Source organism: Delphinus delphis, chromosome 14 (assembly GCF_949987515.2).
Source record: "Delphinus delphis chromosome 14, mDelDel1.2, whole genome shotgun sequence".
NCBI lineage: Eukaryota > Metazoa > Chordata > Mammalia > Artiodactyla > Delphinidae > Delphinus > Delphinus delphis.
In genome coordinates this window covers 42,617,738-42,642,678 of record NC_082696.1, presented here as the reverse complement: position 1 = coordinate 42,642,678, position 24,941 = coordinate 42,617,738, and the positions used below count along the sequence as shown (strand labels likewise).

The 24,941-nt window shown below is 40.3% G+C and overlaps 1 protein-coding gene across 1 annotated transcript in view; it reads left to right on the top strand.

Moving 5' to 3' along the window:
* The window catches only part of DCBLD1 (discoidin, CUB and LCCL domain containing 1), a 68,654-nt gene that overhangs the window by 15,969 nt on the left and 27,744 nt on the right, over positions 1-24,941 (top strand). The window contains exons 2-4 of the mRNA XM_060030043.1: positions 7,249-7,461; positions 21,985-22,119; positions 23,466-23,517. Coding sequence (XP_059886026.1) covers positions 7,249-7,461; positions 21,985-22,119; positions 23,466-23,517 — 400 coding nt within the window. The remainder of the gene's footprint in view (positions 1-7,248; positions 7,462-21,984; positions 22,120-23,465; positions 23,518-24,941) is intronic.

Below are 24,941 nucleotides of genomic sequence, written 5' to 3'. Positions count from 1 at the left end.
CTTGTAGCTGTCCAGTTTTCCCAGTACCACTTATTGAAGAGACTGTCTTTTCTCCATTGTATGTTCCTGCTTCCTTTGTCATAGATTAATTGACCATAAGTGTGTGGGTTTATTTCTGGGCTTTCTATCCTGTTCCATTAATCTATGTGTCTGTTTTTGTACCAGTACCATACTGTTTTGATTACCGTAGCATTGTAATATAGTCTGAAGTCAGGGGGTGTGATTCCTCCAGCTCCATACTTCTTTCTTAGGATTGTTTTGGCTATTCAGAGTCTTTGGTGTTTTAAAATTTTAAACATACAAATTAAAAAAATTTTTGTTCCAGTTCTGTGAAAAATGCTACTGGTAATTTGATAGGGATTGCACTGAATCTGTAGATTGCCCCCAGTTATCTTTTTAAAATGGTTTCATAAGATTGGTTTTTCAAGTCATGGTCCAAATAAGATTCATGTGGTTGTTGTGGTGTTTAAATTTCCTTTAATCTAAAATAAACCCTTTTTTTTTTTACACACACACACACACACTGTATTTTATTTTTACAAGAGATAAATAAACTGACACCAAGCATTGTAAATGGATGACCACAACAAAAGCAACAATAATTGCAGCTACCAAACACGAAACACACTCATACTATGTCATAATATTGACATTCAGTCCAGTAATCCTCCACTGTAACAGCTCCTTTACTTTGCAGTGGAAATTGATTTGTATATTTTTTTGCCTCTGAGTCCTTGTGGGATTTTTTTTTTTTCAAACAAAAAGTCACAAAAATTATAATCATCCTCATCAGTTCACTCAGTCCCATGTAATTAATTTTTTTTTATCTTAATCTTTTGTTAGCACTTTTTTTTAAAAAAAAAAGATGTTGGGGGTAGGAGTTTAGTAATTTATTTATTTATTTTTGCTGTTAGGTCTTTGTTTCTGTGCGAGGGCCTTCTCTAGCTGTGGCAAGCGGGGGCCACTCTTCATCGCAATGTGCGGGCCTCTCACTATCGTGGCCTCTCTTGTTGCGGAGCACAGGCTCCAGACGCGCAGGCTCAGTACTTGTGGCTCATGGGCCTAGTTGCTCCGTGGCATGTGGGATCCTCCCAGACCAGGGCTCGAACCTGTGTCCCCTGCATTAGCAGGCAGATTCTCAACCACTGTGCCACCAGGGAAGCCCCTGTTAGCACTTTTATGAATTCATCAGTTTTCCATTAGAGTTCTGAAAATGCTTATTCATTCAGTTCAGCAGTATAGTCAGTTACCAGAAACCTGTACTTGTCAGTCTTTTCCATGAATTCCTTGAAGATGAAACCCTTTTATAAAAACATTTTTGCAAAAGCATCAGAGTACACCCAGAAGTGTCTGTAAATGACAAAAGACTTAAAAATGACCACAGTTAAAGATTTGATGAGGGCTTCCCTGGTGGCGCAGTGGTTGAGAGTCTGCCTGCCGATGCAGGGGACGCGGGTTCGTGCCCCAGTCCAGGAAGATCCCACATGCCGCGGAGCGGTTGGGCCCGTGAGCCATGGCCACTGAGCCTGCGCATCCGGAGCCTGTGCTCTGCAACAGGAGTAGCCACAACAGTGAGAGGCCCGAGTACCGCAAAAAAAAAAAAAAAAAAAAATTGATGAAAGTTCATAATAATGCAATTGACAAGGAAATTTAGTTATTTCTGAGATATACATTTTAAAGTAATAACTAGAATTATGACTTATAACATTATACCAGATCATATAAGAGTTTTAGAAATTTCATGTAATGTCTGAAACATTTATATTAACATATTTCCATACAAATAGCCCAAAAAAAGTTTAGTATTAGTTGTTCTTTTGTTTGTTTGGTTTTTTATACTGCAGGTTCTTATTAGTCATCACTTTTATACACATCAGTGTATACATGTCAATCCCAATCACCCAATTCAGCACACCACCATCCCCACCCCACCGTGGTTTTCCCCCCTTGGTGTCCTACGTTTGTTCTCTACATCTGTGTCTCAACTTCTGCCCTGCAAACAGTTCATCTGCACCATTTTTCTAGGTTCCACATACATGTGTTAATATACGATATTTGTTTTTCTCTTTCTGACTTACTTCACTCTATGACAGTCTCTAGATCCATCCACGTCTCAACAAATGACTCAATTTCGTTCCTTTTTATGGCTGAGTAATATTCCATTGTATATATGTACCACAGCTTCTTTATCCGTTCGTCTGTTGATGGGCATTCAGGTTGCTTCCATGACCTGGCTACTGTAAATAGTGCTGCAATGAACATTGGGGTGCATGTATCTTTTTGAATTATGGTTTTCTCTGGGTATATACCCAGTAGTGGGATTGCTGGATCATATGGTAATTCTATTTTAGTTAAAATAAACACTTTTTAAAACGTTTCTTCATACAATTCGTTGTTGAAGAAACTGGGTCAGTTGCACCTAGAATATCACCTGGATTCAGCTAATGACTTCCTTGTGGTGTCAATACACTTGTGTTTCTACCCCTTGTGTTGCCTGTAAACTGAAGTTAGACGTAAAGGCTTGATGAGATTCAGAGTCAATTATCAATTCAAATGTTTTGGTTTTTGGCAAGAGTGCTTCATAGGTGTTGGTATGCAGAGCACATTTTATCCTAGCAGGAGACTTGTAATATCTGATTTTCTCACTTGTAGTCATGCTGAGATCCATTAATAAGTTTAGATGGTGACCTGCCTGATCCTTTCATTTTAAAGTTTTTCCTCTTGTAAAGCAACTGTACTCCAATAAAAATTAATTTAAAAAAATAAAGTTCTTCCACAACCTTCTACCCAAAGGTTTTCCATCTATTTGTGACCATTGCCAGATACATCTTATTAGGGAGCTGTTCATTTGAATAGACAGATGTTGTGAAAGTATCTAAAAAGAGGTCTGGTAGGGCATCAGTGCAGGTGGTTTTCCAAAATTAAACACAAATACACTTGTGTTACAAAATCAAGTAAAGAGATGACAAAAATGCTTTTAAAATCCTAGAACTAGATCATCTTGGAATTGTCATCTGGTATGTACCACTGGTTGAGTAGCCTTAAGGAAAGTCATATACATCTTGTCTTCTCATCTGTAAACTGGGGCATATATTATGAACCTCCCCAGACACAACACCCTATGCTCTTTAGACAAATGTGAGAACTTGGTTAATGGATTTAGTACACAGAGACTTTAGAATAAAAGTGGCCTCCTTTATTTGTTGTCATTTCCATGGTGATCTTTTTAATGCAAGCTTGTATAAATTCTTTAATTAAAAATAATTTAAGTAGAAGATCACAAAATCCAAAAAGTATAAAAAGTATAAAATAGAAAGAGCCCCTTCATTTTCACCACCTGCCAGGAAAACTTAACCAGACTGACAGATTTTTTTAATTAAATTTTTTATTCTGAGATAATCATAGATCACATGCAGCTGTAAGAAATAATACAGAGTGATGTTGTGTACCCTCACCTGGTTTCCCCTGTGATAGCATCTTGCAAAGCTATAGTATAATATTACAACCATGATATTGATGTTGATACATTACATATGGAACGTGGACTGGTAGATTTTTAAATAACTCTTGTCGTCTTTCTTGTCAGTGTTTCTTAATTAGAGTTGGGCTCTGAGTTAAGCTACAAAGGTGTTAGGATGAGGTCGTGGAAATAGTGCTTCTCTGTTGTTTTCAATTGCATGCATATGCCTTATTGAGTATATGATACCATAGGCATTTTCTCTCCCTAGGCATTTTCCATTTGCTCTTTGGCATATTTCTAGTTCTTTTCTTCCCTCAGCTTTATTGAGATATAATTGATATATGACGTTGTGTAAGTTTAAGTCTACAATGCATTGGTTTTATACATTTATGTATTTCAAAGTTATTTAACACTGTAGCATTTGCTAACACTGCTATCACCTCATGTAATCACTGTTTCCTTTTTGTGGTGAGAACATCTAAGATCTACTCTCCTAACAACTTCCAATTATATACTATAATATTGTTAACTATATCTAGTCCTTTGAAGTCATCAAAACTGTGGAAAGACAGTAGGTTGAAAATTCCTGATGTCATTAGTACCCAGGGAATAGGTTTATTATATTAGTGCTTGCCACAGCAGACTCCATAAGTAGTCTTCCATAGGCCGGAGTGAAATTGCAACTTCTGATGACAGTTTGCTTTGTAATAAATTAGGACTCAGCCGTTCCTTTCAGGTTTTTTGGCAGAAGAAAGACCTAGTTTCATTCTGATAGTTAATGGAAAAGGGCAGCTTCTCCACATCTGAGCCACAGTCCCCCACGCAAAGTAAGGATGGGAGGGTTGAAGACTTAAACCTGCTCACATTCTGCCAGTGTCGCTGGGTGAGATGAGTTTCCTCTTGGGCGTTAGAGTAGAAGGCATTGAAAAGAAGCATAATTACAGCCTTGAATAAAAGTGACACCCTGGAATTTTCCTTTGTCATGACATGTCGCTTAAAACTTCGAATACAGTAATCATGTGTGGGCTGATTCACCTGTAACTGAGCCTCATTTTATGTCTAGGAAAAGATTTCACTTTCTTTTCTCTTATAAAAGCAGAATTTCATAGTACTAAGAAACGAGACATTTAAAGGTTTCACAGGTCATACCTTGGTGGCTTAGAGGGGGTTAGTTATGTGTATAATTATATGCATAGTTGTACACTAGTTACCCTAGTGTTGTTTCATCAGGGTGCTCCAAGTCACTGCCTCCTAAGGTTGGGCGAGTCTTAGAAACGAGTTACAGGACCCTGTGGGGAGCTAGGGCGTTTGTCTCCTTTAAAAGGGCAGCCACTGCCTTCAGCCCTGTGAGAACACCTGCTGGTATGATTGCCCTGTCTTCCAGTTTCCAAGAGAAATTGTCAATTGGATTTTTTTTTTTTTTACAAAAGCCTTTAAGAGCAGGTAAATCATTCTAAATTTAAATCAAAATCCCTATGTGCTTCTGCACTGTATGCTTTAGTATAATTTTCATTTAATTCTCAACAATTTGGTACTTACTGCCAGAGAGCCCAAGGAGTATAGTTATCACCTCAAACTTAAGAACCAAACTTACAACCTTTGTCCCCAAACCTGCTTGCCCTCTGGGCTTCCCTTTCTGTCATATTAACCTCAGTGTTCCCATCATTTCTGGACTCAACGTCTCAACGTTTTTTCATTTTTTTCTCCTCTTGTCTTTCCCACTATAATTAACCGAAACCCGAGCCTGTTGGTTTTTTTCTTGTGAACCCCCTGTTTCTCTTTCCCTTTCCATTCCAGCCACCCCGTTCCTAGCCCTCCTGCTGCCCTTCTGAGGCAGATTCTCCTGCATCCTAGTTCCTGTATCGAAACTTTTTCTAATACCTCTTTCATTATCTCCCTTCTCAAAAACCTCTGTGGACCCCTATAATAGCCTACTGTATAAATTCCACAACTTCTGCCTGGACCTCCAGGTTTCAGAGTAGTTTTATCTTAGCTGTCTATCTCCGTTTCCCACTGGTACTAACTCATTGCTCCTATAGGTCAACTCCCCCAGTGCAACCTCCCTGCTTGGAATCTTGTGAGAGTTTCTGCATAATGGGTGGGCCCTTGCCTGAGCTTGATGGCTGATTTGGGATAGACTGTGCAGTTTTCCCCAACCCCTTATTTTAACTAGACCCCCATGTCTTTTGGGCTGCAAGCCTCAGGGCAAGAAGGAGGTAGAATAGAGGAAGACCCCAGATGAATCCTCTAGCAGGGACTAGCCTGGAGAAGGAAGAAGGCTGCCTTGGGCTTCAGATTCCCAGGATGCCCAAGTTGGGGCTTGTCCGTAGGAGGCTTTGGGATGCCTTCTGTTACCACCTCCACCGAGAGTTCCTTCTCCAACAGACTTCTGCTTCCGGTGCAGGGCAAAAATTCTGGCTTTGTTTCTTTGAAGCCGTAGTAACCACAGGCATTTTGTACTTCGGACTTTGCATGCAGTGTTTGCTCCTAACCTTGCAGCCCACCCAGTTGTGCATGCTGTTAGATGTTTGGGTGATTAACCTGGTCACTTTAATATACTGGAACAACTTGTTGGTCAATTGATTAACTACCCTGTTCAGAAAGTCTTAAGAGAATTCCTTGTTTTAGTGGAGTAGTGAGAGTTCACTGAAATAGATTCTCTTGCCCTCTCTGGCCCTTTGTTTAAGCTCCTGCTATGTCAGGGACACCTAGTGTTATAGTTATCAGAACATGGAACTCTCCCATTTCACTCTGAGTCCTGAGCAGCCATTGCTGCTTTTATGCGTCTCCAACAATGCCATGTCTGGCAGGTGGCAAGCACTCAGTACAGTATATCCTTGACGCTCATGATACATCTTGAGTCTATCAGGAACTTCCAAATCTGTGACTGTTACTAACTGAGATGTGCATGTCAGATGCTTGTTAGTCCCCAGTTGAATGACAGGCTCTTAAACAAAGTCCTCTCAGCATAAGCCTCAGAATCTACCAGGAGCATTTTGCATACATGATCCCATTTAATCGGGACAGTGACCCCTGAAATGAGTAGTAGTAGTTTCTCGGTTGCAAATTAGTTCATGGCATTGGCTTGCTAGTAGACAAAACCACAAATGGCAACTCTGCAAATACCAAGGGCCCACTGTGCAAGTGTGGATGGGTAGATATCTGAATAGATAATTAGAAAAAGTAATTAGACTAAATGATGTGTTTGCAAAGGGCTTACCATGCTAATACATGAAACATTTTGATCAACAGTATTCAGAAGATTAAACTGAGAAACAAGAGATGAAATAACCTGGAATAATAAATACGGTTTAATAATTCAATCCTTTTTTTTTAGCTTTTCCCTCTCTCTCCATAGAAGGAGTAGAATACCTAAGATGAAGATTATACTGGACGTTTTCAGTCCTCAGTAAAAATTAATTTCACTTACTTTTTAAATTTTTTTTAGAAGATGTTGGGGGTAGGAGTTTATTAATTAGTTTATTTATTTTTGCTGTGTTGGGTGTTCGTTTCTATGCGAGGGCTTTCTCTAGTTGCGGCAAGCGGGGGCCACTCTTCATCGCGGTGTGCGGGCCTCTCACTATCGCAGCCTCTCTTGTTGCAGAGCGCAGGCTCCAGACGCGCAGGCTCAGTAGTTGTGGCCCACGGGCCCAGTCGCTCCGCGGCATGTGGGATCCTCCCAGACCAGGGCTCGAACCCATGTCCCCTGCATTAGCAGGCAGACTCCCAACCACTGCGCCACCAGGGAAGCCCTCACTTACTTTTTGTATTCTTTTTTTCTTTAACAGGTGATGGCTGTGGGCACATAGTGACCTACAAGGACAGTGGCACCATGACATCTAAGAATTATCCAGGGACTTACCCCAATCACACTATTTGTGAAAAGACGATCACAGTACCGAAGGGGAAGAGATTGATTCTGAGGTTGGGAGATTTGGATATTGAATCCCAGACCTGTGCTTCTGACTACCTTCTGTTCACTAGCTCTTCAGATCAATATGGTAAGAAAAGAGATCTAGGTTTCACTGAGCATGGGAAAATTTGAGATGCAGGGAGGAGGCATGTGGCACGCTCATCAGTGTTACAGCCTGGGAAGATCAGAAGAGGAACTTGCTCCTTGTAGACTCTCGGGGTAGCTCCCATGGATACACTTGTTTCATAAGCTGCACAAAAGACATCTGAGGAGATAGTAGCCTTGCGTGGGTCTCAGGAGCTTAGTTAGTTTATATCTTGTCGGGAAGACAATTGGAGATATATAGCATTTGGCTAAAACACCTACAGTTCATTCATTTGTGTGACATGTTTATTGAACAGTGGTCATGTGTTCAAGTGCTCTGTGGAGTACTGGGTGGGATACAGCAGTGAAAAAACAAAGTTCCTCCTTTCATTGTGCTTACACTGGTAGAGGGGAGGGGGGAAAACAAACAAACAAATACATCTATAATAGGAGAGGCAGTGAGAAAGAAAAATAAGGAATAAGAAAAAGGAGTCATCCTAAGGTGATACCAAGTCTGATTCTGAGTGTGTTTGTGTTCAAATGGGATGGTCAGGAAGCCTTCTCCAATAAGAAGACATTTGAGCAGAGACCCAAATGGAGTGAGTGAAGGGACTGTACACATATGTCTGGGGTCAGTTTTCTGGGTAGGGGAAGGGCAAGTGCAAAGGACAGTTTTCAGAGTAACCTTCTGAAATTAAGCTTTTTGTGGTTTGGGGTGTGCTGTTAGCACACTGGTGTCTGAAATCACCATTAGCACTAACCCTACAGTCCTTAGCCCAAGGAAACAACTTGGGTTTCGTGGATTAGAAGACAAAGACAGAACTTAAGTACAGATTCTTCTGAGATTAGAGACTTTTTGAAATTCTCTGTGTGTTACAACTTCAAAAATGATACAGGTTTTAAGCAAAACCCTGTCCTCCTGCTAGTTCTATAGGTAATTTCTCTCAAACACACAGCTTTCAAGGCTGTCTTTACCTTCGCATCCAGAGCTTCCTCACTCCTCCCAGGGTGGAAGCCCAGACCAGTCCCGAGACTGTTCAGAGGTCTAAACCTATCTAGCCCCCATGGAGGAGAAAACTTAAGATTTATTTTTTTTATCCCTCGGAATATTATCTGTATTTTAATGTTGGTTGAATTACTCTGACAGAGTAAAGATGGTTGATTTCATATAATTAGTTGCAACTTTTTAACTCCAGTTTGACTCAAATGGGAAAAATGAGAATTCCAGGGATGCTTACGGCCCTTGGGAACACTAACTGTTCTGTTAGCTCTGGTAATCGAATGTGTGGTAATTTATGGAGCCACTCTTCAGGGAATCCTTCATTGGCCAGGAAATTTCCTTCAGATTCAGAGGGCATTGAGTGTCAGAGCTCCTGTGTAAAACGCGAGGGAAAGTGCTGCAGGGCCAGAAACGGCTTTTCCACACTAGTCTCCGTGGGGAAGCATCTCCTTTTCCAAAAGATGAGCAGTTAATTCCACCTGCTGACAGAGCAGCAGCTAATCACCTCTGTTGCTCTGGGTCTCTCTCAGCTTGGGGGCTGAGGTGAGAACTAGAGAGGGGAGCAAATCGTCCTGAAACAGGATAAGAGAATGGATGTGGCTTTCCCACACCAAGGCGTCTACTCCATTGTCTTTGTTGTATATTCGCAAATACACAAAAAGGAGGAAAAGCCTGAGATTAACTACATTTTAGGAGCTGGGTTACAAGGTGATCTCGGTTGGCCTCAGGGCACTCTAGTCCACATTTCCAGCTTCTTGAATTTTCAAGATTTAGACTCTTCACTAGGAAGTGAGTAATGAATTGCAATTCATTTCAATAAAGCCCAGTAAATTCGTTTTTCTCTTTAAATTTTTTCCTACATAGTTATGTTTGTCTTTTAAAAACAGAATATATACTCATTATAGAAATAAGCATACTCATCGTATGTCAGGCACATGCTTGGCCTCACGTAGGTTTTCTGGAATCCTTACATCCACCCTGCAAGGTAAATATTATTAACTCCTTTTTACAAACAGGGAAACTGAGGTACGGTGAGTATTTTATTTTATTCTATTTTAGGAACATGCTGAAGATCACAAAGCTAGTTAAGGGCTGAAAGGAAAATTTATATCTATGTCTTTGTGGCTCTGAAACATCTGTTTCCAGATGTCTGTTCCTCTCCCAGTACCGACGCCCAAAGAAAAACTCAGGGCCTTATCACCCTTCCCAGGTGGACCAGCCCAGTATTACATCATACAGCAATTTTGCCTAAAACACAGGTGTAGTTAATACTTTGGGTTGGGGATGTTCTTAAGATAAAATATTTAACGATGCTCAGAAGTTCTTTCTTTTGAGGCTACGTAAAAGATTCCCTGATCAGTCGTGTTAAGGCAAATCCAGCAGACAAGAATAACAGAAATTAGCAATAAAAGGAATCATGGAAAGGAAATTAGAGTACTTCAATCCTATAAGCATATTTAAAAAGAAGTACATTCTAAATTTTCTTGTAGTCAGAACTACAGATTTTCTTTGTTAGGAAAATCTTTATTACATATAGGCTGAAAAAGTTCTATCTCAACCTGAGTAAAGTTAATGTGCCCTTAAAAAAAAATTACGTGGCTTAGGGCCAGATATAGCAGGTGTACACATGCATATGCGTGTATGCTGCATATATATATTTGTGTCTTTTGTAGTTTTGAAGAGCATTCTGGGAGGAGCCACTTATTCATATAGGTATACTTACAGTATTTAATCCAGTGACTGGAATGTAGTAGATACTCCGTGTATAAGTGGTTTTAAAAGTGAATTGGCAAATTCAATGGCGAGGAACCAGTTCAGTAAAACATGTAATACCTGCACTACTAAGCAGCTACTTGGTGAAAAGGCTATTAACATAGAAAGCTGCTTAGGATATAGTGTTAGGTAAAATATGAATACACAGTAATGTCCTAATAATAGAAAAAAGCCTCTGAATAAAGTAAGACAGAACATAATTGTAGCAAAATGTTAGAAGGAGGACTTTAAAAGGTTCAACTCTGGGTATTGTTATATTTTCTCTCTACTCTCTGTTTTTTTCTCTAATAAACATACATTTCTTAAAAAAGTAGATTTTCTTTGCCCAAGAACACTAACTTTAGACCTGTATTTTAATTTAGTTAAAATAGTCCCCTGGTCACTTTGAACCTCCTGGAGGAGTGTATCATCTGCAGAGGAGAGAGAGAAGGAAGAGGGGGAGGAGTGCTTTGTTGGCCTGTGCAAGCTCAGGGAGTGTCCCTTCCTTTGGGACTGTTGCCCAGCTCCCTGGAGTGGGGAAGGCCCCTCTGCAGCCAGTGTGGCCACAGGACTGTGGAGGGAGGGCCTCAGGGATCCAAAGCGCTGTTGCCTGGGCTGGCAGTCGAGGGAAGTACCCACTGCAGTTCCCCCCGCGGGGACCATATGTTCTAGAGTACCTCCTGCAATTCCAGTATACAGGGCTCTAAAGGTGACATGTATGGCTGAAAGAGCTGAATAGTTTTGGTTTATCCAGCTCAGTTTTTTTCAATTAATGGCTAAAACCCATTGCCAAGAGATTTTAAGACTCAACACTATCAGACTTTTGAATGTGGAGTTAATGTTTGGAAAAAGAATAATGTTTTCTGGCATCCCTGTTTATAAGCTCTGCCAAGAGTGGACATAGTTGCAATGTGATTGCATTAACCATTGTGGATATGCTGAAGTTATATAGTTTTAATCCTTATGCAGTTCATTTGTAATGGCTCACCCCCCCGTGCCGATTTTGTTTTAAATGTTTGGTTCATATACTTCGGGTGCTTTCATTCGTGGTAGCAAAACGTTTAATACTATAAACAAGTGTGACCCACACCAGCTTTCACAGTGATCAAGCAAAATACACACCTGATCTCACTGATTGTTAAGAGACCTGATACAAATAAGATGGGGTTGTTATTCTTCTGTTTCTCATATATGATAATGAGGGCTGATATTTCAGATTCAAACATCAGTTAAAAGAATGTACTTACATATATCTGTGGCTGAGTTAAGACACGGATTCTCCCTTTTAAAATACTCTTGAAACAGCCAGGATGCAGCAAAGTTGATAAACTATATCAACCTCACTTTGGAATATATGTTGCTTAAGAACAAAATAAGATTTTAAAGTTACTTTTAAACATAAACTTTTAAACGTATAAAAATTTTGGGCTGTAAACATATATACTGACTTTTAAGATCATGTGTACTAATATCCTGGCCAAAAAAAATGTTTAAGAAGTATCATACTTTGATTAGTAGAGATTGTTCTCACTATAACTAAGGGTATTCTGCATTTTTGTTTAAGACACCAAAGTAACAGAGCCTCCCTTCAAAAGAAACACTCATGTCCCTTTTCTGGTCTAGAATCCAATCAGGATCGTGAAGCACTTAGCTGTTGTATAGTAGTTCAGATTGCTGCTTTGGTACTGATTCTCAATCTCCTCCCTTTTATATTTGTGATGTAAAATAATAAGAGGTTAGTTATATAAAATTTTAAAACATCTTGAACTTGGGGGAAGAGTAGGTGCTGATTCAGGCATTGTGTCATAACCAGTGTACCTACATTTAAACTATGAAACGTCTCACATTGATTTATGACACTGAAGAGGGAAGGCTATGAATTCATATTGAAGATCGTTATTCTCAACTTTAAAACTTGTTATGGACCCTCTAACCTTTACTGGTTAAGTTCCATTTCCAGTCTTACTGACCACAAAGAATTCATCCAGAGGTTTGTTTCTGTCATGACTGCTTTTGGGGATCCCAGAGAAACTGTCATTTCTGTTTCCTGATATTTCAAGAAGATTGACTCGGTCCCAGTTTTCCATGAAAGTTGATCTTCCCCCAGTGGGCAGAGTTTAGGGCTATTCCTAACCTGCTGGAGCAATCTCGGTGGGAGCCAGATACTGGTTCCTCGGGATCTCGGAGGACCTTGTTCTCACGTAGTTTCAGAGACTTCCCCGCCTAGGTCACTGTGGATCAATAACACCAGGCTGGCCTTCAGCATGGATTGAGATGAGCACTTCTGTTTCTATGCAGAGTTTTCACTTGGGCTTAAGAGTGCAGACTCTGGAATTAAACTGCCTGGCTCCAAATTCCTGCCGTACTACTCATTTTTTAATTACATGACCTTGAGCAAATTACTTAACTTTCTGTATCTCCGTATCCCCATCTTTAAAATGGGCAAAATGATAGTATCCGCCACATATGGGTGATTGAGGCACATGTATATATAACTTACAAGAATGATGTCTGGCACATAACAAGCATTCAGTAAATGTTAGCCACCATCATCACTCCCTCCCTACTCCCCTTCCTCCTCTTGCCCTTCCCCCCTTTCCACCCCCTCTTCCTCCCCAATGGCCTTGCACACAGTTCATTCTTTGTCTAAGATGTCTGAGAGCAGAGAACACATCGGTCCCTCTCAATACCCCGAGAACGCTCCTTCCACCCAGCAGAGGCTGAGTTGCGGCAGCACACCCCACCCTACCCATCCTGGTGCGTTCCTGGTGACCTAAAGTTACCCAAATCAGTCCAAGCCTGTGGCAGGGGTTCCCTGAGCCAGAAGGAGCTTCGTGGACAGATTTTCTCCATCCAGCTTCATGAGATGAGCCGAGAACCCATGTTCCCTAAGCCCATGGTACATTCAGTTTGGCTTTTTATTTTCACTGCCACCACCAGTCCACATCTTTGTATCTATTTCTTATAGAAAGAGCTTCCTGATTTTCCCCTCTCTCCTTTCACCAGTCTCCATTCCCTCCGGACCATCTACGATTATCTTGTTAAATATTGTTGTAATAATTTCTTTCTTTCCTTATTTCAAAAATTATTATTGTGTCCCACTGTCCACAGACACTTGTTAGCATGGTTCAAGGCTCGCTCGTGCACTCTCTTCCCACTCACATTTCCAGCCACATCATTTTTAAAAATTAATTAATTTTTTGGCTGCGTTGGGTCTTCATTGGTGCGCGTGGGCTTTCTCTCGTGCGGCGACTGGGGGCTACTCTTTGTTGCAGTGCACGGACTTCTCATTGCGGTGGCTTCTCTTGTTGCGGAGCACAGGCTCTAGGCTCGTGGGCTAAGTAGAACACAGACTCAGTAGTTGTGGTGCACGGACTTAGTTGCTCTGTGGCATGTGGGGTCTTCCTGGACCAGGGCTCAAACCCGTGTCCCCTGCATTGGCAGGCGGATTCTTAACCACTGCACCACCGGGGAAGTCCTCCAGCCACATCTCTGAGTCTCCGCATCTCCTATGCCTTTTCCTAAACATATCACACAGTTTCATGTTCGGTACATTTGATGATGTTATTTCTTCCATGTGTTATTTCTTCCTCTATTTCTTCCCCTGCTTTTCTGCCCCTTCTAACACACACACACACACACACATACACACACAAACACAAAGCAAATCCAATGCCACTTACCCTAGAACCTCCTCTGATGTCCAGCAGCTCCAGTCGGTCCCTCGTCTGGACTCACGTTGTTTTTCTAAGCTGTCAGTGCAGCACCAATCTCAGGTTGAGATCATTATTTTAGCTTCTCTACCAGATAGGGGGTTTTCTGAGGAAGGAATTGCATTTTATTCATCCTTCGCTTATCCTCTGTTGCTTAGCGTAGTCTTACACTGGCAGATGCTCAGTCAGTGTTTAACGAGTCTGACTGCATGTAGCTTGATCTTGGCAAACTTTATATATTTAAAAATCTATAAGCTTATAAATTTGAGTGTCTTTTTTCACACTGTAGGAAGATTTACAGTAAGATTCCTCTATCGGGCTTCACTGGTGGCGCAGTGGTTGAGAGTCCGCCTGCCGATGCAGGGGACATGGGTTCCTGCCCCGGTCCGGGAAGATCCCACATGCCGCAGAGCGGCTGGGCCCGTGAGCCATGGCCGCTGAGCCTGCGCGTCCGGAGCCTGTGCTCCACAACGGGAGAGGCCACAACAGTGAGAGGCCCGCGTACCGCAGAAAAAAAAAAAAAAGATTCCTGTATCAATAAATATCCCCTCCTCATTTAAAGAAAGACTTGATCTACCTAAAATTTTCGGACTCTACTTAGCATATAGAAAAGACCATGAAACAGTAAAGAAGGTGTCTGCAGTGGAGCGTTCATCTGTGCCGTACACTGTGCTTTGGCGCTCCAGAGTTACTCACTTAACCCTCGTAATAGCCCTGTAAGAGGGGGCCTATTATTAGCCTCCACACATAAGGAAACTGAAGCTCAGAGAGGTCAAGTAACTTGCTTACAATCACTTAACTAGATCTGGGATTCAAGTCTGGGCATTTGACTCCAGGGATCCCACTTTTAAGCACCGTGCCATTCCCATTCAGGGTGACAAAAGCCATCTGATCCTGTGGCTTGTGCAGAAGAAGTGAGCTGTAGTTCTTGTTCGTTATTTGCTGAATGATGAACAAGAAATGGAGACCTCTGCAGGCCTTCCCCTAGGGGTCTGAGAACCAAATGGAGTTCTGAGAAGTCACTCACACGCAGAGTGCTGGTATGAATTCAAGGTTTAAAAAAATGCATCTTAGTCAGAAAATTAAGGGAGACATCATGGTCAGTGAACCTAATTGTAGTCAGTTAAATTAGCTGTGCTGTGCTAAATGATTTGCACTATAGAAAAGCCAGGAAGTTCCAGAATTGTTCTCTTACACTTCCTGTACTTCCACCTCCACCCCCAGTATTTTTTTAACCATTGTCAGTGACTTAGAAGTACAACGATATGAAGTCAACCGTTAATATTTATATTACACCAGGAACAAGAGAAATGGGAAAAGTAGGAAATAATACTAAGTGTTTTGACTCATAATTGCAACAAGATTTCTGTGATAATAGTTTAGAATGATACTTATTGCAATATGCAATACCTGGCATATTGCAGTAAGGTCTAATCATTATGCCCTGCCTGTTGATTTTTTTAAAAAATTCCAAATAGAGAAAAATACAAGATTGGCAGCCTCTATTTTATACATGGTTTATGTCTCACAGCCATATTATGGAGAATGCAAAATTCTTAGGACTTTTAATGATAAAGCAAAAGCCTTTGAAGAAGCTTGTGGAAAGTTGTTTTGGGCCTCAACCACCCCAGAGGTGCGTCCTCCTCTATGACTGAGGCTACTTTGGTGGAAATGCTTGAGAAGGACTGATTTTTGTTTGTTTTGCTTTGTTTTGCCTTCTGTGCCAAGGTAGAATACAGAAAGAATCGTCAACTTATAAAAAAGGTTATATCAGCCAGAAAGTTCCATGCTAGATGTCTCATTAACATAACCATAATCGTCAAGGAGAGGAAGTATTGGCCTCCACCGCCTCCTCTTCCTCAAACACTTTCCCAGAGATGCACTGTGATTCATTTCAGCCAATTGCCATCTTTTGTGGGGAGAGAAGTAATGGCCTAGGTGGGTTCTGCTGTGAAAGCGCTTCTTGACCTGAGTCCCTAGCCCCAAGTAAAGCCGCACCTTTGTCTAGGAATCCGCCTGGTTCATTTATCATCTGTCACTGATTTTTGTCTGGGAACCAGAGACCAAAACTCTCCAGGGATACCACTTACATTCTTACGTGACTATGGTTTTAATGACACAGTCCAGGAATATCCCTTTTTTTATGCTAATTTCCCTCCTTTTCAAAGAAAATGGCCCTGAAAATTCTGTAATTTTGTACAGTGACCTATTGCAATTAGCAAGCAAGGACAAACCCTGCCATCTGACTGCATAGAAAAAAAAATAACAAAAGGAAAATGGACACAAGTCCAGTGGCGTTTGCAGCCTCGACATTTCTGGAGACTGTTTTATCAGCACGCCTCTGCACCCAGATCTGGGCCGTGCCAGGTACCACTTCCCTGGCAGCTGGCTGATGGTGTGCCGAGTGGTTGGCTCTGCCAGTGGCTCTCCCGGGGAGCATCACTTCATCTCATTGGCATGTTCTTATCTGTCATGAGAAATTACATGTGTGCTTAAGCTGGTGCTCGTAAGGCTAATGAAGGTTTTTAGGAGTTTTTTGTTGTTCAGTTTGATTTATGGCAGATCTGTCAAGACTTAAGTTTTTTATTTGCTCTCTGTTTTTCACCCCCGGTTATGGAGAGGGAGGGGTCTCTTTGATTTCCTTTAACAGCATGCATACCATTTTTTAAACACATCTTTTTCACAGATGAAACAATAACTTACTGTTGTCAGTTTCAAGATCAAAAGCATAGACCCATCTGTAATGACTTGGAACAGTTACTAAACAAAATATTACCTTGTAATGTCTGGAGACTTAGGCAGACAGGCCACGGAGAATGCAGCAGGAGGATAAATTGCTGCACAGATTGTCAGATTGCCAGAGAATCCAGAGGACTGGCTCCAGGCAGGCAGTTCATTCTTCCTTGTAGGACAGTTTGCTTTTATTCACACGTGGGAAGATAAAGGGTTTCCCTTCTCAGCTGCTCATGGAACAGGGGATGTGTTGAGAGGAACTGGCCTACTGTGCTCAAAGCAGGCAGCTCCTAGGGTTCCTGGCCCTTTATTCCTTTTGTCCAAGGAATCAGTCCATTGTCTGCTAGCTCTTGGTCTCATGTCTGGTGCCAAATGCCACATGCTATTCCATTTGGTGTCATTGATGGCTTTTCCCACAATCCAGGGTGACTCACTACATTCCACAAAAGGTAGAGGATTTATTTTTTTGATTTTTCTGCCTACTTGATGAACTGCCTTTCTGCTGTCTCCCAATCTGGTGGGAATTTGAGACTACAAAGGTGGAACCTGCTTCCCAGACAAGGATAGAGGTGAGGAGGAAGGTCATTGTTAGACAGCAAGTCCAAGTTCTTGAAACACAGCACTGCCAGTTGTGAAGCAAACCTCTATGCAGACTGTGAGTCTTACTTTTAGGTCTGCTAGAGGTCTTCAGAACCACTCAAGAAGGTTTGGGGTTCAGTCTGACTGTGAATTGAAACAGGTTTACCAATCTAGGAACACTGCACAGGATGGCAAATATAACCATGGTCAAAGCTAGAAGTCACCTCTGAGCTCTTACTTGGGCTTCCAGTGGCATTGTGCATGTTCAAATACAGGTGTAGATCCTTTTGAAAAATTGGGACAGAGAATACTAACAGTAAATATATCTTTGGGGCAGGTGTGGGTGGTGAAAGGCTTTCATAAGAAAAGATATCATCCTCCAGGGAGTCTACTGAAAACTGAGAGCATTGCTTAGGACAGACTCCTTTCATGGTTTCCCATTAATTATTTTTCCCTCTCACTGCCACTCACATTTTTCTATTTTCATCTCTTTTTCCCTTTTAATTCTAGGAATGCAGTTATTAACTTCTAATCTGTGAAAAGGAATCTTTATCTGTCAGACCTTCAGACAGGCAATAATTTGGGTGTTTTGCCAAAGGTGATACCGCAGCCAACCCTCAGCTTCAGTTCCCCACCCTGGGCTACAGCTGCCTCCTGCTGTTGTGATGGCTGTGCCCTGATGAACCTGTCAAATAACTTTTAATGATGGCATTTGTATACACAGGGCATACCCTGTCCCTGCTAGGGTTTAGTTACGTGTTTGCAGCACATCAATGAAAATGTGAGAGGGATGGTGCCTGTGGGGTAACGGTGATTAAAGTGTGTGTGTGTTCCCATTTTCTTTCTTTGAACTTCTTCCAGAAATGTTTACCTACCATGACTTTGGGAGGATGCAACCAAGTTAGAGTTTTACTATTTTTACGTGGTTTTGATCTAGGAAATTGTATGTATTGTACAACAACTTAGTGTAATGGCATACATTCTTATCTATTTGTGTAAAATATTTATAATTTTGCAAACTTTCAACTGTTCCATAAAAATGTTTTAAAAAAATACCAGTTATTCAACCACGAGAAAGAAGAGCATCCTGTCATTTGCAGCAACATGGATGGACCTTGAGCACATTATGCTAAGTGAGATAAGCTAGGCAGAGAAAGATAAGTACTGTATGATCTCCACTTACATATGGAATCTAAAAAAGACAAGTTGGTAAAAACAAAGAATGAAATGGTGGTCACGAGGGGATGGAGGGTGGGAGAATAGGACACATGTTGTTTAAGGGTACAAACTTGCAATGAGTAACAAATATGCCCTAGAGATTTAATGTACAGTATAGTGAATATAGACAACAATATTATAATCATCAAACAAGAGACTAGAAATTAATTATTCCAACCCCTAAGAAGAAATGATAATTATGTAATGTGATAGAGGTGCTAATTATCCCTACAATGACAATCATATTAAAATATATAAATGTATCAAATTAACATGTTGTATACCTTACATTATACATTATACAATATTATATTATTACATTATTATTATTATATTATTATAATATATATTATTATTATACATTATACAATATGTATATTACAATATACATTATTACATGTTGTATACCTTACATTATAGTGTTATATGTCAAATATATTTCAACTAAAAAAATTTCAAACAAGTTCTCACTGATTATCAATTTAGACTTTTCCTCACTGTTTTTGTTAGAACTCATTGGAATGCACATAGAAGTTTAAGGAGAGATTGGTATGGTATCGTCATCATGATTTGGAGAAGAGTATATATGTTGTTATTTCTTTTTGGAAGAAATAAATATGATTAGAAAAATATTCTGATTTATTAATAGCAACAAGTTACTAGGTATTTCATCTTTGTTCTTAAGTTTGCAAAGTAAGTATCTCACTTACCTGTGCAAAGAACAAATGAATTTGAAACTTATTTAAAACAAACTGAGAATCAGTTGCGTAAGTCAAGCACAGTAATCTGACTCACTTTAATTTTGCAAAAATGCTTATTCTACTTTATTATACAAAAATTCATTTAGTATTGCCTATCTTCCATGCTTGGGAGCACTCTTAAAGATCAAAAAATCCATATATCTACCACACTAATGATTTTCTTTTCCTTTCTTGCTTTTCCACACTTTTCTTGCTTCTTCATGCTATTTTGTAATGACAGGATTAAATATTTTATGTATCTTTATAATCATGTTTGGTTTTTAAAAACCAGCTGTTGCAAATAGAAGAACATTTAACTTCATTTTGATTCAAACAATATTTGGAAAGCTGTCACACGTACAAGGTGTTTGAGATAGTGACGGATATAGAAAAGTCCCTAACCCCGTGGAACATTGTCTAAAAGGAAAACAGGCATTATTTATTTGTTTGTTTGTTTTAATGTATTTATTTATTTAACGAGTACTTAACACTTTATATCCTAGGTACCATTCTAAATAATTTGCAGGTATTAACTCATGTAAGTAATTGTATATGATGAGTGTTTCTAAAGAGAGAGATGATCCTTTTTATTTGGATTTCATTATAATTTAATAATAGGCAACAACTGAGATCTGGGGCATGTAAACACACAGCATTTCTCTCATTTTATCACATCTTCAGAACGTGACACCTGGACTGGACAGAAGAGAAATTTGATCCCTTATATCAGGAAAGGAAGGCTGAGTTGGGTTCACGATCTTCTGCATCTTTTAGCAGTTTGGTCCCTATGTTGGCTTTGGCTGGTGTGACTAGTTGTACTCACATTGACTTGGAGTGATCTTTTTCTTCCCTTAACCTGATGTTGTCATTGTTGTTCCATTGACTCTTTCTATACTGTTCAATTTTGGGAGAAGTTGATGAAGAATACCGCTCTTCAAAATTGACTTGCTAACCCCTATTTTTAGAGAAATTATCCTGTCTTGCATACTTGACTTTCAAGATGACAGTTTGCAAACTAAACTTCAACTTGAGTATTCTTAGGAAGGTCTTTTTTTTTTTAAGCTCCAAATCTAATTTTGTCTTTTTAAAAAAAATTTATTTATTATTTATTTTTGGCTGTGTTGGGTGTTCGTTTCTGTGCGAGGGCTTTCTCTAGTTGCGGCGAGCGGGGGCCACTCTTCATCGCGACGCGCGGGCCTGTCACTGTCGCGGCCTCTCTTGTTGTGGAGCACAGGCTCAGTAGTTGTGGCTCGTGGGCCTAGTTGCTCCGTGGCGTGTGGGATCTTTCCAGACCAGGGCTCGAACCCGTGTCCCCTGCACTGGCAGGCAGATTCTCAACCACTGCATCACCAGGGAAGCCCTAATTTTGTCTTTTGAAAGTTCATAGAGCTTCCTATTGCTTTTCAAGCAACGTATTTTAGAAACAATATGTTATACTATTTTGTTTTTTTAACATCTTTATTGGGGTATAATTGCTTTACAATGGTGCGTTAGTTTCTGCTTTATAACGAAGTGAATCAGTTATACATATACATATGTTCCCATATCTCTTCCCTCTTGCGTCTCCCTATGTTATACTCTTAATTGTATAATTTATACTGTGGTATTTCAAAAGCCTTTAGACATTATTCTGCTTTCTTATAAACTTCATTTTACAAATCAAAATAAATTATATGAGTTAACCAGAAGTTGCTGTTAAGAGTGGTAAAGAAGAGAAAGAGAAGTGTGCAAATTGCATGAGAATAAGATTTTTACCCTGTATTGGACAGTCTTTTAATTCTAGAACTTTCTTTTTCTTTACACTTTTTTAAAAAATTGAAGTATAGTTGATTTACAGTGTTGTGTTAGTTTCAAGTGTACAGCAAAGTGGTTTAGTTATACATATATTTTTTTTTTCAGATTCTTTTCCCTATAGGTTATTACAAAATATTGAGTATAGTTCCCTGTGCTATACAGTAGTGGAACTTTCTTGGCAAAAGGGAGCTTGTGAGTTTCTTTGAGCAAATTTAGGAGAATATCATTTTTGTGATAACATTTTCTTTACTACCTGTCTTAGTCTCTCCAGTCTGCTGTAACAAAATATCACAGACCGGGTAACCTATGAACAACAGACATTTATTTCTTACAGTCTGGAGGCTGGGAAGTTCAAGATCATGGTGCCAGCAGATACGGTATAGTGGATGGTGAGAGCCCCCTTCCTGGTTCATAGCCATCTCCCTGTGTCTGCACATGCTGGAAGGGGCAAGCAAGCTCACTGGGGCCTCCTTTATAAAGGCACTAATCCCATTCATGAGGGCTCTGCCCTTGTGAAACTAAGTACCTCCCAAAGGCCCCACCTCCTAATACTGTCACATTGGGCATTAGGATTTTAACATATGAATTTGGTTGGCACGCAAGCATTTAGACCATACTTTAAGCAAATTTAGGAGGTCCCTAGAATATCACTTTTGTTATAACATTTTCTTAACTAAATATTTTGATTTTTGTTTGTTAGTTGCTTTCTTATAAAAATTGGAACCTATCTCTTGTGTTGTTCACAATTAACTAGTTCCAAACTATTTCTTATCTAGAATTGGCCACTTCCCCCATCTTGTTTCTCTGTATAATCAAGTTTACAATCAGTCACTAATTCTTAGTCTCAGTATGAAGCAAAATTTCAGTTGGGTAAAGATTATAATCTTATGTGTATGTGTTGTCTGGTAAAGTTGACATTTAAGGGGAAAAAATGTATATACCAATTCTTTGTACTGGTCTAAATTTTGAAATGAGCTACAAGTGTGCTTTGTTTTTAGGTCCGTATTGTGGAAGCATGACTGTGCCCAAAGAACTCTTGCTGAACACCAGTGAAGTAACTGTTCGCTTTGAGAGTGGATCCCACATTTCTGGGCGGGGTTTTTTGCTAACGTATGCCAGCAGCGACCATCCAGGTATAGCAGAAGGACCAACATAAATCTGTAAACCTTTATCTGTCTAAGAATTCCTCTTGCTAGTCACCATCTCCGGACAGAACTGTGACCTCAGATCCAGAATTAAGATGTGAGGGAAGAGAGGAATGCAGTGTCTTTGTAAGTAGCTAGGTCTGAACTGAATACTTTCATAGCCCACGTTAGACTGATCCGCTGACTTATGTGGGAGAGGGTTGATCTCATTTTCCTAGAAATCATGGATTGTGTATCTTGGGGGCTACCCTCCTGACCCTCCTAAGGTCTGGCTGTTCTCTGGAGCTCTCCACCAACCCCTTTGTTAGCTTAGGGGACAAGCCTTTTAACCAGTGACACCCCCCCACTCCATACACACCAGTGCACCAGCATGGGAGCATGAGAGTATGAGGAGGAGAAAGTCACTGTCACCAAGTGCCCTACCCATCCAGCTAGCGCGTGAGCGGGAGAGAAGGGGAGCATGAATATTGATGGGAAAGGAAAGCGTGGCCTCCCATCCAGGCCTTGAACTCCAGAGTAATTTCCATGCAGCCCAGGGTCTGCCAGGGCCACAGAGGTGCCCAGAGATTCTGCTGTCAGGCCCCTCCTGCAGAAATACTCTGGGAAGGGGGTACCCCATTCATTTCTCACTCAGCCAATCAGATCTGAGCAATATCCTAGCAGGCCCCTGCATGGCCGGTGTTCAGCATACGTTTCTCCCTAAGAACTACTGAAATGATTAAGGAAAGAAAGAACTTCTGCAGCAAGTGTGGAATATTTTGGAAACTATACTAGGTCCATCTAAAAGCACCAAAATCCACAGTATCTTAGAGTTTCCATTGCTGAGTATTAGTTCAGTTCTATAAATTGCTCCAGAGAGCACGCTGCTTTTAAGTCCTTGGTCCTCAATGATCAAAGCTGATAGGCTCTTTGCTTTCTCACTAAACTCCTGGCCCTGTGGTCGCTCGATTGCCACTAGCTAAATTGTTAAATTAAGATGTTCCTGAACCTTCTCTGAACCACACTGGGCTCTTGAAATGGTTTTCCTCCTGCCAGGGGAGCTTATACACATGGTCTTCTGTAGGTATGTAGTGAATAGTAACTAACCAGGGTTGGGTTTTTTGTTGGAAATAGATTCTGTTGTCATTCACTGGATAAATACTGAAGAACCGTCATTGATGGTAGAAAGGAAAAATGAAGGGAACTGATGAAATCCTGGGGGTAGTGTGTCAGTTTTTATTTATTTTTAAACAGAAGAGTTCAGATAACTAGATAACGAATAAATACTTTTCAAAAACTGTTTCATTTTAAAAGAAATCTTTAGAGCTGATTGCAATTATCTTTATTTATGACAGATTTAATAACGTGTTTGGAACGAGCTAACCATTATTTGAAGACAGAATACAGGTAAATACAGTGTCCTAGCTGTGCTGCAGTCATTTGTTGCTGAATATTTTGTTTTCCTTGACATTAAACCAGATAAAGTACCTTACTTGTACTTAATTTAATTTAAAAAAATCATCTATGTTGTAACTAATTAGGAATATTTGAAATGGTTTCTTATACAGCAGAGATCAGCAAACTTTCTGTCAAAGTCCAGGTAATAAATACTTTAGGTTTTGCAGGCCGTGCAGTCTCTTTTGCATCTGTTCATACAGTTTCTGTTGCCTTTGTAGTGCGGAAGCAGCCATAGACAGTATATATGTGAACGAATGAGCATGGCTGTGTTCCAAAAAAACTTTATTTCAAAAAAAAAAAGGCGCTGGCTGGATTTGGCCCATGGGTCACAGTTTGCTGACCCTTGAGTTCTACTCTAGTACCAATGAGCCAAAATGGAGTCTAGAGTGCATTTTTTTACCGGGCCAGCATTTGGGAGTGACTTTGTAATTCTGGAGGGGTTCATTTTATCTTTCCCACAAAAAAGAGACCTACTGAGAATAGGAGATGAAAATTTTCATCCCAGCTTTACTTTAACTGGAAAAATGACTTAATTTCTTAGATGTACGTTTTCTCATCTGTAAAGTAAAAGTCTAGAGGGGGATTTCTCAGCCTTGGCACTGTTGATATTTTGGATTGGATGATGTGCTGTTGTGTGCATTGTGGGCGTTTAGCAGCACCCCTGGCCTGTATGAGCCAGTCACGATAAATGTCTCCAGACGTTTCCAAAGGTCTGCTGGTGGGCAGAAATCACCCCTAGTTGAGAACCACTGGTCTATAGGTCATTGTCAACAAAAACACTAACAACAACTCTAACTCATTAGAGTGTTTTCTTAGTACCACTACAGCTCTCTGGAGTTAGCATATAGGTAGCTCATGTGAATGTTCCAGTACACCAGCCGGGCAGGTTCTGTTTTACCCCCAAAGCAGGCACAAAGCAATTAAATAACCTGCTTAGGGCTACACAATAAATAAGAATACCCCAAAAGTCAAGCTTAAGAGTCCATGGTCCTATCCATCTGATACTCTAATAAATGAGATTCTTTTATAATGCAGAATCAACTCTAGTGTTTACTAATATGAAGGTCAGTTGAGAAAAGACAAAAATGAAAATGACCAGTAATTAAATGTTGCCCTCAAAGTTGCTGTTCATCCAATGCAGACATTCAGCAGCATTTTCTTTCCAGCCATACGTGTACAGTCCCAGTGGTGACAGGGCCTCTGGGCATCAATAGTCATTTCCTATCCTCTTAGAGAAAGGAATATATTCAGCCCTACGGTGTGATGTTATGGTGTCAGATCATCTAAGCTGTAGCCCAGCCTGTTTGTAGAGTTTAGTTAAAGATGAGGTGTGATGACTAGTACAGGGCCATATTCCTTCATCCATAATTGTG